The sequence below is a fragment of the Cupressus sempervirens genome, chromosome 8 (assembly GCF_028749045.1).
Source record: "Cupressus sempervirens isolate cs-2001-9-10 chromosome 8, ASM2874904v1, whole genome shotgun sequence".
In the NCBI taxonomy this organism is placed as follows: Eukaryota; Viridiplantae; Streptophyta; class Pinopsida; order Cupressales; family Cupressaceae; genus Cupressus; species Cupressus sempervirens.
This window is the reverse complement of record NC_143125.1, coordinates 353,103,858-353,117,546: the sequence shown is the minus strand read 5'-3', so window position 1 is coordinate 353,117,546 and position 13,689 is coordinate 353,103,858. Positions and strand designations below refer to the sequence as shown.

The 13,689-nt window shown below is 36.5% G+C and overlaps 1 protein-coding gene across 1 annotated transcript in view; it reads left to right on the top strand.

The window, feature by feature from the left end:
• LOC149542791 (cell wall integrity/stress response component) overlaps positions 1-13,689 on the top strand; it is a 117,285-nt gene that overhangs the window by 63,759 nt on the left and 39,837 nt on the right. Inside the window, exon 2 of the mRNA XM_089797687.1 lies at positions 7,897-8,015. Coding sequence (XP_089653813.1) covers positions 7,897-8,015 — 119 coding nt within the window. The remainder of the gene's footprint in view (positions 1-7,896; positions 8,016-13,689) is intronic.

Sequence of the window (13,689 nt, the reverse complement as noted above, 5' to 3'; positions counted from 1 at the left end):
GTTCCTACTCCTAAGGTGGACACTTCTTGTGTTAGTAACACTTGCTGGTGTCCCTTTGTGTTCATATTGAACGGGCATTCCTCTATGGAATGTTCCACAATCTGGTAGATATCGCAAAATTGTTTTTTTGGGCAGGACCCCTTTATGTGGCCCTCCTCACAGTCTGTACACCACAATCCCCCTTTCACCGAGTCAAGATTCTTTTTCAGATTTTTAAATTCCTTCATCATCCATAACATATCCTTTTGTAATGCTCGAACTTTCTTGATTCTTCATCGCTGCTGCTACTTTCGGAAGATGAATTCTCTGAGTCTGACGATTTGTGTTTCTTCTTTTTGCTCGTTTTATGCTCACTCTCCAGATTCATCGCTTGATTATACTCATCTATGTACGATGTTGGAGGTACAATTTTCATTTTTTTGTTTAGTGCCGATCGTAGCCCTTCAACAAACCATCTTTTCTTTAATCTGTTGGTTGGTTGGCTCTCCATTTTCCCCACCAACTCCTTCAACCTTCTTGCATATACTTGGATTGTTTCGTTCTTCCCCTGTTTTGTATAGAATATTTTTGCCACAATTTCATTATTGTCCCTTAGTAGTTGGAACTCTGCTATGAATTCCTTCCTGACTTCTGTCCATGTAGTTAATTTCTGCGGATCAGCATCCGAAAACCAATCAATCGCTACACCCTATAGGGTCGTCGGGAACTGTCAAACCTAGTCATCCTAGTCTGTTACAACATTCGCTGTCCATATTGTTTCGCATTTTTTGCATTGTTTGATCAGATCTGTCGTCCCATCACTGTTGAACTTCGACAATTTTTCCTTGTCTTGCCATTGCTACTTTCTTCTGATTCTATGGTACTTGTTGTGTACCCATGCTGTTCTGATCACCCGCACTGTTCTGAGTACCCACGTTGTTCTGAGCACCCGCGCTGTTTTGCACAACTGCGCTGCTTTGGACAACTGCGTTACTTGTTGAGAAAAGATCTTCCTCAAGTGAAGTTGTTTGATTCTCTACTTGTATCCGTTTGTCGGGTGTATCAGGAACGAAGAGTTCACTCTATGCTTGTGCTCCTTTGACACTTCGAGTCATACGAGTTACTTTCCTTCTGTTCGGATTCTCTACCCTCGGCGTATACAAGTTAAGGAACTCCTCCCTTGTCTTTTCCACCAAATTCAATCGATGTCGAGTTTCTTCTAGCAATTCCTTGACACTCCTCGGTCTATTAGGTGAATGCACTCCCTTCGTCTATGCTCCTTCACCCCCTTGGTGTCCGTCGGTAAACAACTGAAATTTCTGGCTGCGCTTCGCCTGTTGTGCTAAAATTAATACTTCCTGTGCTGTGCGTATCTCATCCTTGTCTTTTATCTTATTCCTATCTTTATTAAGCAGATTTGGCATTAATCTTCATAACACTTCCTTTGTTCCAGGTTCCATTGGCAACGACGCCAAATGTTTACCGTACAGGGTAAATGATACTTATCACATGTTGTACAGTAAGATATAACACATAACAGATACTTTATTCATATACGCAATATGCACTTTAATGCTTACAATATGATTATGATGATGATCAATAGTCTCTTCCGGACGGGGTACATATACTTTCCCGAAGGGGTGACTCAATTGTCATGTGCACTTTCAGATACAATTCTACCCGTCGGCTACAATATAGAATTTACCAACAACATGCTTCACTTGCAAGAAATTTTGGTTTAGGTCACAAATGTGCAACCTTGGGTAAGGCACACCAAGTAGAGTATTATTCAGTTAATGCATCAGTAGCATAATATTTTGACCACCAAGTGGATTTAGAGGAGTAAAAGTCTTTAGAAGAGTTGGAGAAGAGGAAAGTGAGGGCATTCTTGCCTGATTCTATAATTTTTGAAAGAATGAGCCATTTAGAGTGTAGAGTATTATTCAGTTAAAGCATCAGTAGCAGAATATTTAGACCACCAAGTGGATTTAGAGGAGTAAAAGTCTTTAGAAGAGTTGGAGAAGAGGAAAGTAAGGGCATTCTTGCCTGATTCTATAATTTGTGAAAGAATGAGCCATTTAGAGTTCACGGAGTCTTTGCAGAACATCATGTGGTGGCTTTCATTGACACAGGTGTTATTCACAATTTCATTGATGAGAGAGTTGTGCCACATAGAAGAGTAAATATAGAGGTTGTAGACGGTTTTAGGGTGATGGTAGCAAATGTATTCATCACTATATGTACTACGATGATCTCATAGATGAACCTACAGTTGGTTAATTATAGAGCAAGGACACCTTCTATGTGGTTAATATAGGGAAAATAGATGCAATGTTAGTTATATTGTGATTATGATCTTTGGGTGAGATCACACTCAATTTTTAGATCATGTAGCTGAAATTTAAACTAGAGGGAAAGAATGTCGTCTTAAGGGGAATGTTCAATGGAGTACCTTTGGTTGTCTCTTTGAAATGAATGGAGGGGCTATTTAGGCATGATTAGGTTGAGTGGGTAGCAGATTGTGTAACTATGCCTATAGTTTGCAGAGGAGTAGAGCATCATCTATCACTTGGAGATTGCTTTTCTATCCAAGTGAATTAAGGTTTTCAGCAGCATACCTTTAGCCTTTAGGTAGGCCTCCTGATAGAGGCATTCAGTATGTGATTGAATTGTAGGAGGATGCTAAACTTGTCATTACCCCTTCTTACAGGGATTTGAAGAGGCATAAGGATGGAATAGAAAAGGCAATTAGGGAGCTTTTGGACATGGGACAGATCCGGCCTGGTAAGAGCCCATTTGCTTCTTGAGTTATTAATGTGAAGAAAGAAGGTGGTGAAAGGTCTGGCCTAGTTGATTTGGTGTTTTCACACAAGAAATATAGTGATTTTCATAGAGTTTTTGGAAATTTGGTGTTTCATTGCAAAAAAGTATTTCAAGGTAAACATTTTCAAGTTTTAGATATTGTTGGTGTTGGTTTTTGACATTTCTTGAACATAGGCTTGTGTTGGTGATTCGACTAGATACTATAGAGGATGCTAATTGCTTATCTAATCACATTCTGGAGTTTCAAGTTTTGCTTCCTTTTTTGGAATTGTGGGTTCATTGCAAATGGAATCTATAGAGTGAAATGGAGGTGATATTGACGACAAATAGCTATTTCTAGAAGTTTTCTCTTGTATTTCAAATAGGAATAGGGCTTTTGAAGGGGAACTATATTTCTCCAATAAAGTGGATTTTTTCATTAAACCATGGCATGTTGGTTTCAACCCCACAAGGGAGATTCTCATAAGGTTTCCAATTTGGGCGCATATTTCATGGTTTCCCATAGAATTTTAGTGACATGCTATTTTTCTTTTGATAGCACTGTTGCTTGGTGATCCTATAGGCCCATCTCAATAGACCATGGATAAAAAGGTAATCACTTATACTCGTGTTTGTATTGAGTTTGATTTAATTAAAATCACCATATTCTATGGATATTGCTTGGGATCGATCTATTTGATTGAGTATTTGGATTATGAAACTATTCCTTTCCACTCCTTGATTTGCCATGAACATGGACATATGTAGAAGATGTGCCCTAATTCTAACTCTTCACGACTATCTTGTAGTGGGTTGTCTTGTTCACCACCAAAGTATGGGAAAGCCCCATGAATGAAAGATAAAGAGGGCTTCATTTAGGGTAAAGCTCATAATAAGGGAAGAAGGTGGACGAGAACTCTAGAGGACATACAAATTGATGGGGTGTTTAATAGCTTTGATGTTGTAAAAGAACTAGACCAATTTGATGAAGCCCTAGTTGGGATTCCTATAGGACAAGAACTTATGAACACAAAACAAATTGATAAGTAGGAGATAATTTCCACAGCTAGTCAAATTGTGATATGAATATCAGGATTTAACTGTGTGATTTTGAGTCAAACTCGATGACCCATATTTTTAGGGAGGAGAGCATTCTTCTCATTGACCCTCAAGGTGGAAGCTCATATAATCAAATGGACATATACATCCCCTTGCTAACTTCAGGTGCTTTGGAGACAAGCGGGTGCAAGGTGATGAAGGATGATCCAGTTTTGGTAAGCTCAATGGTAACCTCTTAGGGAAGTCTATGCGGTTGCATATCAGGATGGTAAGGTCTCTTTCCCCCTATCTTCCTTGAATTCTTGTGGGGGACTTTTATATTGTTGCAAGTTTGGACAAAAATAGGGTGGTGTTGGCAAGATGGAGCACGCTTGTAGGCTTTTAGAGATAATAGAGATCTTTTGAATTTGGTGGTTATTAAGCCATCTAATGGTATGCTCTCTTGGAAAAATACAAGGTGAGGGATGATGGAGTTTTTGATAGGCTTAAAAGGTTCCTAGAGTCTTGTTACAAGGTTGGGGATAGTTGAACCACCAACATAGGAATCCTTGATTGGACCTCACATCACAAGCAATCAAGCTTTCAGCCACTTTTTTCAGATTTTCTATCTTTTATATTATAATTTATGTGGCTTCGAGATTCTTCTCTCTAATAGTTTATCTTAGATTGGTGGATCAAAGGAAAGCCGACTTTTGCAGAAAACTTTTTCCTCTTTCACCAAAAGACTTATATGTTGAAAATATGGAGCATACAATGCTTTGATAATGTTTTCTGTGGTAAGGCTGATGCCTAAGCATGCTTCGATAACATCACTCGCTTGATTAGAGATCACGATTTAACTGAGGAGACTTTTCGATTGGAAGCAAAAGCTATTAAAGTCTAGAGGAATGTGAACTTTGTAAAGAAATATTTTGGAAACAAAAGTTCTACATAGACTAGTTACAGGAGAAATACCACTTTTTTCCATAACCCATTTGAAGATAAGAGGCAAGGGAATCCCAATACTTCTCTCAAGTCCTTTGAAGGGCATTTGCTCTCTTCTCTTGAGTAGATGTCTAGAGAGACTATTCATTTTTATGCGAGAGATCTAATCTTAGGTAGCATCTCTTCATTGGTCACTAATGAGATGAATGATTTGCTAATCAAACCCATTACTTTGGAGGAATTCGAGGGGATTGTGTTTTAGATGAAGGGAAGACACTTGGTTTTTATGATTTTCCTATAAAGTTTTGTCAAGAATTCCGCAATATTATCTAGTTGGACCTTTCAAAGGTGGCTTTGGAGTCTCAAAGAAATAAACAAAGCTGAAAACTATGAAGCTACGTTCCTTGTTCTTATCCCAAAAAGAGGAGCTGATTTCTTAAACATCTTTAAACAGATAGCCTTATGCAATTTTGTGAACTAAATTTTTTCTAAGTTGATTGCTGACAGACTCGAGCTTTGGCTTGGCTCTTTAATTTTTAGTGGATTCAGGGGGTTTTGTCAGTGGTAGGCAAATGTTGGATAGGGTTATGGTTGTTGTTGAAGCTATTCATTCCATGGTAGACTCTTAGCAAAAAACTATGTTTATCAAGCTGGACATGGCTAAGGATTATGATTGTGCTAACTAGTCTTTCTTACTAAAGATTTTTGAAAGTCTTCAAGTTTGGTAGCAATTGGATTGAATAGGTTATGATTTGTGTCACCTCTTTTTCTTTTGTTGTCCTCATTAATAGTGAACATTTTGAGCTTTTCGAAGCTTCTTGGGGTTGCCTAGGGATGCTCTCTTAATGTATCTTTTTTCTTTAATGGTTGAAGGCTTGGGGAGGTTTATTGTCTCGTAAGGCAAGGGTTGTTTTAGGGCTAGAGTTTTGGAGACAAAATTCCTCCCTATATCCACTTACAGTTTGTGGGTGTTCCCCTTTTGACAAATCTTGCAAGGGTTAGTGGGGCAAATAATTTAAGATCTTTGGACATATATTTGGTGACTTTTGGGTAATAACCACTTATAGTTTGTGGATGTTCCTCTTTTGACAAATCTTTTTAGAGTGAGTGGCAAATAATTTAAGATCTTTGCACATATATTTGGTGAGATATAACTAGGGCAAATTCTAGAAGAGGACATTGTAATTTTTTCGAACAAAGCAATAATTTCTTGGCTAGTCTATCTATCTATCTATCTATCTACATACATGTATACACACACACACATATATGATCAAATCACTGAATTGCTAAAGGGTAAACCCCTTTAGAATAGTAGGGCTTGTCATTTCATTCCCAACCATGTCTATTCCCAGGCATCTAAGTAGGGTAAGGGGACAAATCAAGATTGGTTCGGGTATGGGATGGGAGGGAAATGGAAGTAGGGACTTAATTGCATCAGTCCCATAGGGGGCCTTAGAATAGTAGGGGGTGGGAGGGAGTTGCCTTCATCCTCCCACAACTATCTCCTCCCACCCACCCTTGCATGCAGGGTGGGCCACTAGAATTCTATGGGAAAATGCTCGATATATATTATATGTATCTTTCATAACTTTGTTGGCAAAAGATTGGCCAGGAAATTGTTTCTTCATTGGGAAAACTTACAATTTCCCCTTCTAGAATTTGCCCTAGTTATATCTCACAACACAATTTGCTAAGATGCCGGTTCGGATACGGGTTCGTAATTTGTTCAATTTTTTTTGAGTTGGGTTGGGATTCATTTTGGGTTCGTCCGTGCAAGAATATATGTATATGAGTGTGTGTCTATATATGTGTGTGTGTGTGTGTGTGTGTGTGTGTCACATATATATATGTGACACATATATGTGTATGTGTGTGTGTGTGTCACATATATATATGTGACACACACACACACACACACACATATATATAGACACACACTCATATACATATATTCTTGCACGGACGAACCCAAAATGAATCCCAACCCAACCCAAAAAAAATTGAACAAATTACGAGCCCGTATCCGAACCGGCATCTTAGCAAATTGTGTTGTGAGATATAACTAGGGCAAATTCTAGAAGGGGAAATTGTAAGTTTTCCCAACGAAGAAACAATTTCCTGGCCAGTCTTTTGCCAACAAAGTTATGAAAGATACCAAGCTACTTCTGAGGAGTGAATTGCCTTTGAAGAAAGTCAGCATAATGTTCTAAGCAGTCCCCACTTTGTTGATCTGCATCAATGTGGAAATTGTGCTTGCCTTACAATCACTAATTATATTGCATGATTGAAATGGGCCTTTGGTACTCGAATATGCTGTGGCATTCGATTTCTATGATGGAATGATATCCTGCCATGTTGCCTTAATGGCCATTACTTTTAACACCAGCTTACTTTCAAGGGCAGATATTTGACTTTCAGGTCAAGTATTCCACATCTCAAACACCCTTGATCCCTTGGTAGAATAGAAACATCCCAACCCACCAGCAGGATTGGTTTCATCCCAACATGCTTGCCTCAGAGAAAGCGTCTGAGCAGCTCTCCAACATTTCTTTGTTATTTGTTTGTATCACAATTTGTTTCTAAACCCATCTGAAGTAAAAATATTTCAAACTACAACAGTGATTAAATATCTTTAGCTTTCGTGATGTTTGAGTTTTTGATTGTTAGCTTACAGGATCATTGTGTGTGTTACCAAGTCCATTTGATTGTATACTTCTGGGATCACTGTCTGAGACTTTTTATGACTACAACTTGTTTATGGTAATCCCAAAATAATGCAACCAAAAGATGCAAAGATTTTTGGATGCTTGAGCAGAGTGTTTTTCTCTTGGAAAGAAGAGTTTGTTCCAGTTTTGGGATAAAGCTGTTTCTACAGAATTTAGCAGTGGCTTAGTGTATTGAGTTTGGTGATGATTTTTTTCAGTTTGTTTTGTGATTTGATTTTAAGAAGACATTCAAGTCATTCTTTAAAGCTGGCATTGTGCTTCTGAGCAAAGGTTGCAGCATCTAATATGTCCATCTTAATATTTACATCTTATTTTCAGGTCTGAACTGTCATCATGGAGTACCAAATCGAACTCCAAATATAATTCTCAATTTTCACTATTTTTTGATTCTTTATTGCAGTCAGAGCAGAGGTACAAGCATCTGAGGATGGCACAGCTGCGGTGGATATGTTGCATTTTAAACATGTGCTTCTACCCATTACTGACCGAAATCCATACCTTACAGATGGTACAAAACAGGTTGTCAACTTCTATCCAGGTTGTTTCAAAGTCCTGCTTCAGATTTGTGCACATGTTTCAGTTGTTTATTTATTTTAAAGGTGCGTATAATATATAATCAGGGGAGAAGAGAGGAAGGAAAAGAAAATTTACTTGTTCAACTAAGATCTGTTTAATAAACCAACAGAAAGAGAATCTCATCAAAGGAAGGTCCTATATACACAAAACGTGTTGTATGCCTGGAATGTATTTTCTACCACAAACTCTGATGTATTTCAAAGTGCTTTTGAAATGTTTTTCTGATGCTGTTCTTCGGTTTTGTAGGTGCAGAGTTTTAGTTCAATCAAGACGATAGTATTGAGTATTGACATTGGATATAATCTAGTATCGTAAAGGAGAAGTAATTTTAAACATTTACAAGTTATTAAGGTAGCTGTTAAATGTAAATATTATGTGGGACGATGGAACTTATGTTAGCTGAATCATTGAGGCATTAAAAGGAGGTTCTTTTTTCTTTACATTTTACAATTTGCTAATCGTGGTAACATGCACCACATAAAATATGTAATTTTATCTATCTCTGAGCTGCATTAGCAGGTTTTCTAGTAGAGTTGCCATAGTAGGTAGTTTACTCATCATAAGCATTAAACAGGCCTACAGGCTGGTGCTCAGCTTGATGATTATTGATTGCTAAAGCTCGTGTTCTGTTTAGAACAAATGGGCTACTGATTTTTTTTTCTTTTAAACTTTTAAATGATCACCCAATTTTGTTTTTGAAAAAATGATTTTGAAGTGACCACTATTTTCTCGATGTTTATATCTCTGACTATTTAAATGTTGATGGCATGGTTGTAGGCTGGGGTGCTGATTTTATTTAAATTTTGATGTATTTGTAAGGTAGACCAGAGAAAGTGGAGAAGTACTTTGGATCTAGGGGGAATACCACAATGAGACTTCTTCTCTATCATTGACTTTTCCCACATTTAGCTACATCACAATTTATGAGATTTAAAACATTCAGCTAGAGTTGAGAAGAAGATCCTTAGATGAAATATCAGATATCTGGATGGAACATATACCAGAAATGTGATATCTAATAATCTAAGTGAAGAGGGGTTCAACAGAGCAGGATATAAGTTAAGGGTAGATATTTTAACCTTCATGCTATGTTTAATGGCATCTCTGGGACAGGGACTTCGGATGCATTTCCACAGCAGTAGCTCCCATGATTATGCTGTCCACGTGTTTGGCTACACCACATTTTATGGAGATGTGAAAAAATTAGCTTGAGATGAAGACTCTTAGTTGAAATGACAGAAATATAGATGGGACATTTACTAGAATTTTAATATCAAATAATAAAAATGATTGGGACTCATAGAAAAAGGAGAGAATTTAATGGTATGAATTTTAACCTTCATGCTATTTTCCGCAACAACTTTAGGATGGGAACAAAAGGATGTGTTTGTGGGATGGTATGGGAGGCCTTTTTTAGGGGAGATAGGAGGCACCAAATAAAATATAGGGAAAATTAAAAAATTATAGAAAATTTCAATCATTCATGTGAGGTATTCATGATACACATTATAGAACTGTATAACATTTTACACAATAATGTTCTATATTTCTCATAATATGAATTATATCCATATACATAAGATTTTCATATCCTTTTTTATTTAACAACTTAATGCATGCTACTATTCTAATGACCTATTTAACAAACTATAACAAATATTTATCTGATGTATCCTATGATGCAATATTCCTAATATAAGTACTAATGCTTGCTCTTATTGACAACCTAATAGGTCTTGTCATTACATCATTTTAGCTGCCTCTTTGATGAGCTCGGGACATATGTATAGTTCACTTCTGTAACAGCCGGTTTTTCTACAATCTAATTCCATCATTTAACTAACTGAATTAGAGTATCTATTTCATATGACAAGGAAAAAAAAACGTCTTAAAAGCTGAATATGAATTCTATAATGCTTTCCTAATAAAACAGTTTATCATTAACTATAAATTTGACAAATTCAGCTGAACTAAATCTAAACTAATTTCTGAAATGAAAATACAATTGCTATGCTTTGAATAACTAACTATTAAAGATAACGTTCATCTTTTCCGTAAAGTAAAACCTTCAGTTGGAAAGGAAAATACTAACTAAAAGTTAAGAAGTACATACAAATTTAATGTGAGACCCCTTTTCAAATTGGTTGTCCAAGCCTGACTTTGGTGAGAGGAGAAGCATTATCATTGGCTTAACCTCCCAACCACGGACCTTTTTATTTATCCCCACATGTTCTAATTTAATAGAACGGCCCTCCCTACCCTGAGGTCGAGTATGGGACGTTCACTGATCCAACCATCGGAGTATTCAGGTGGGTTGAGGTCCCAACAACTATTCGAATGAATAACTGAAGCATCAGGACAACAACGCGATCCATTTGTTGTGGCAAGTCTGCCTATTATCGCCTTGGCCAAGGATTTCATATGTGGGTTTCAAACCCGATCTCCACCACTCAGCTTGACAACTATTTCTCAGAGTGAAATTGCATGAGCTAAGTGCATTAAATTTGTTTGTGTAATTTTTAAGTTATTGACTTCCTTCTTGTTTCAAATTATAACAGGTTCATTAACTCCTTATCACCGTTTTTCGGGCCATCGGCCGGTGACTCATTGGTGCCTGAACCTACATTCTTATTGTAAGACTTGCATCTTCATCACCTTTTCTGGCATTGGCCGTGTGATTTCCTTGGTGCTCTTATACTGTTATTTGTTATTGATTCACCTTTTCAGAGTTTTAAATAAAGAGTTTTAAAGATGATCTTTTCAGACTTTAAACACAAGGTACAGGCATACAATTTATTCCAATCATACAATTAGATATTATTTTTCTAGACCTTTGATATATACTGCAGAGATTTTGATCTTCTTGCTAATTACGTGGATAGATATCACAAGCCTTAAGAAGGACTAAGACTGCTCAGGTAATTCAAAGAGGAATAGACTTGCTATATTTTTAATATGAAAGACATAACAAAAAGGCAACAGTTTAATGCCGACTCAACTTGGACGTGGTAATGGAAAGAGATTAAAAGAAAACACAATTATTTCCTTACGTGACACAAGCTTTGAAGATGGCTTGCTACTCCCGTAATCAGCACTTTCTTCCCAGACTTCCACGGCTTTCTGGATGTGATGATATAATCACGATGAATACCCAGGTTCTGTCGACAGCTTAGAAAGCTCAAAAGATAACGTTGGGAAACAATATGGAGACGGGTTCAGATGTTAAAGGTTTCGAAACTGAGTAGGGTGATAGAAGTGAGCAAAGGTAATAGGTATGAGCAGGGTAATTGCAGAGTGAATGTGAGTCGGCTATCCCAAGGTGCCCAATAGACAATAAGGCCCATATATTTATTTATTTGAACTTGTCCTTACGGCTTCCTGTCGTTACAAGATCATTTTCGACTTCTGAATTTGAAAAGAAAGAATAGGAAAAAGAAAACGAAAAAGAGAAGGAAAGATCAAGGGTCAATTTAATAATATTATTTTATGTTATTTTATTGTCTTTCTTAAGTTTATAAATATGTACACATAAGGTGGCTAAGTTGGATTAGAAATTTTAATGTAAGGGTGCCATTTTATGTTTATATATTTATGATCCTAATTAAAAGGGTAAAATAATATCAAGTGATATTATTATTTGAGAAATTTATTTAAGGTAATAATTTATATTTATATTTTGTTTAGCTTTAGTTCTAGCTCATGCGGATTTCACCAAGAAATTTGTTGTCAAGCCCTAATTAACTTGCCAAGGCGGTTTTTATGTCAAACCTGTCATTCCCGATGATTGAATCTTATGACCATCCCATTCTGATGACCTCGTTTCGTAATGCTTCCCCTCTTTCTCCGGTCTTCATCCTGCAACCTTTAAAAACAACACTCGCCAAAACATCATTTCTTGTTTCATAATTTGTTATATAATATCGTTAGGAAAATTCATCATAAATACTAACTGATTCATAAGAAAATAAACTGTCTTCATTTCACATGAATACAACGGCTAACTTTAACTGACTCAATTTCACATGATAATCAGATTAATGCAACGACTAAAGATAACTGCTCAATGTCACATGAACATGAATAAATAAAGCAACGGCTATAACTACCATAATAAAACAATGGCTATTATAAACTAATTTCAACTGAGTATGAGAAATTATTTTGGTTCAACGACTATATTAGCTTAAAAATTTTAGGGCAAAAATTGGGATGTAACAACTTCTATGAATCCATCCTGAAACAGATAGATTGTTTTCCTCTATATATCCATCCTAAAATCTACATACAGCTTACCAAGTAATCTCTTCTTATGTACCTATCTTGAAATCCACAAGTTGTATCATGTGTCAAACAACTTTTTGATAGATCTATACCAAAACTATCAAGCTTGTCAAGGTTCCCTTAACCTTCGCGTCAACTCAAGACAACTCATTATTTGTTAAACAGTAAACTACACATGTGCTACCTTAGCATCAAGCTAGAATACGAGCACACATGCCATCCGCGTACTTGTCTTGAGTTGAAGCCCAGTACTTATCATGCAATTTGATCCATAAATCTGCAGTAGATTCTTCATTGCGAACTTTAGGTTTCAAGTCATCTCCATGTTGGTAGTTTGGCTAGGAGGATATGTACGGATGATATAAGGTTTTCATTTATGGCAACATATACATGCTATGAAGAAGGAAAAACATAATAAGAAGTTTTGGATACCTAGACTTAGAAAATTGTCTAACTATAATATAGGAAAACAGTGAACAATTAGAGTATTTTCTTTTTTGTGGTTTATTGGAAGCAGTTGAGGGAAGGAAGAACATGATGTAATAGGCATGTGGCTAAGAGCACTTAAGAATATTCACTGTACGGACAAAGTTATGGCAAGTTTTACTGGTACAAGCTATACATGCAGAATAGAGAAAATAACACAATAAAGGCGTTTTAGTTAAGGGATTGTTTTGGTAAACCAAAACAATTACTTAACAAGATTGGGATGACATCCTAGATGTTAACCCTCGCTTAGCAAAAAGTAATTTTATGTTTTGGAAAGCGTACAAGGTATTGAAGGCCGATTGGTTAAGCAGTTGGGTATAAAGGAAGACATTTTTTGTTTGTAAAAGGTTTGGCATTGTAATGTAATGTTGATGTTGTGATGCACACTTTGTATGATCAATATTGATGCGAACTTTATGTACATGCGAAGTTTTGTGAAGAGATTTACAAAGGACAAATTAGATATTGAAGGTATTAGCACAGTGAGAAAGGTTTTTGTATCTATACCTTTTGTATAAACATTGCACTAATTGTATATGCATGTTTGAGTAGTGGGCTCAGCTTGCTACTTTTGTAATTGTAGTACCAACTCCTAATAGGGTTGAGACTTCTAACAAGGCCTAGTCCTCTAATAAGGATAGATACATTATACGGATGTAATAGACTCCTAACAGGGTCAATATCTTTCACAAGATACTTTTGATTAGTGGATCATTTTGTGGGTACCATCCCCACCAAGATTTTCCCTTGGCCAAAGTTTCCCTAGTTAACAAAAATGGTGTTGTAAGTTGCATAGTATTATGGTTATGTTTACTTTTTAGTTTGATCATTTATGCATGCTTAAAGA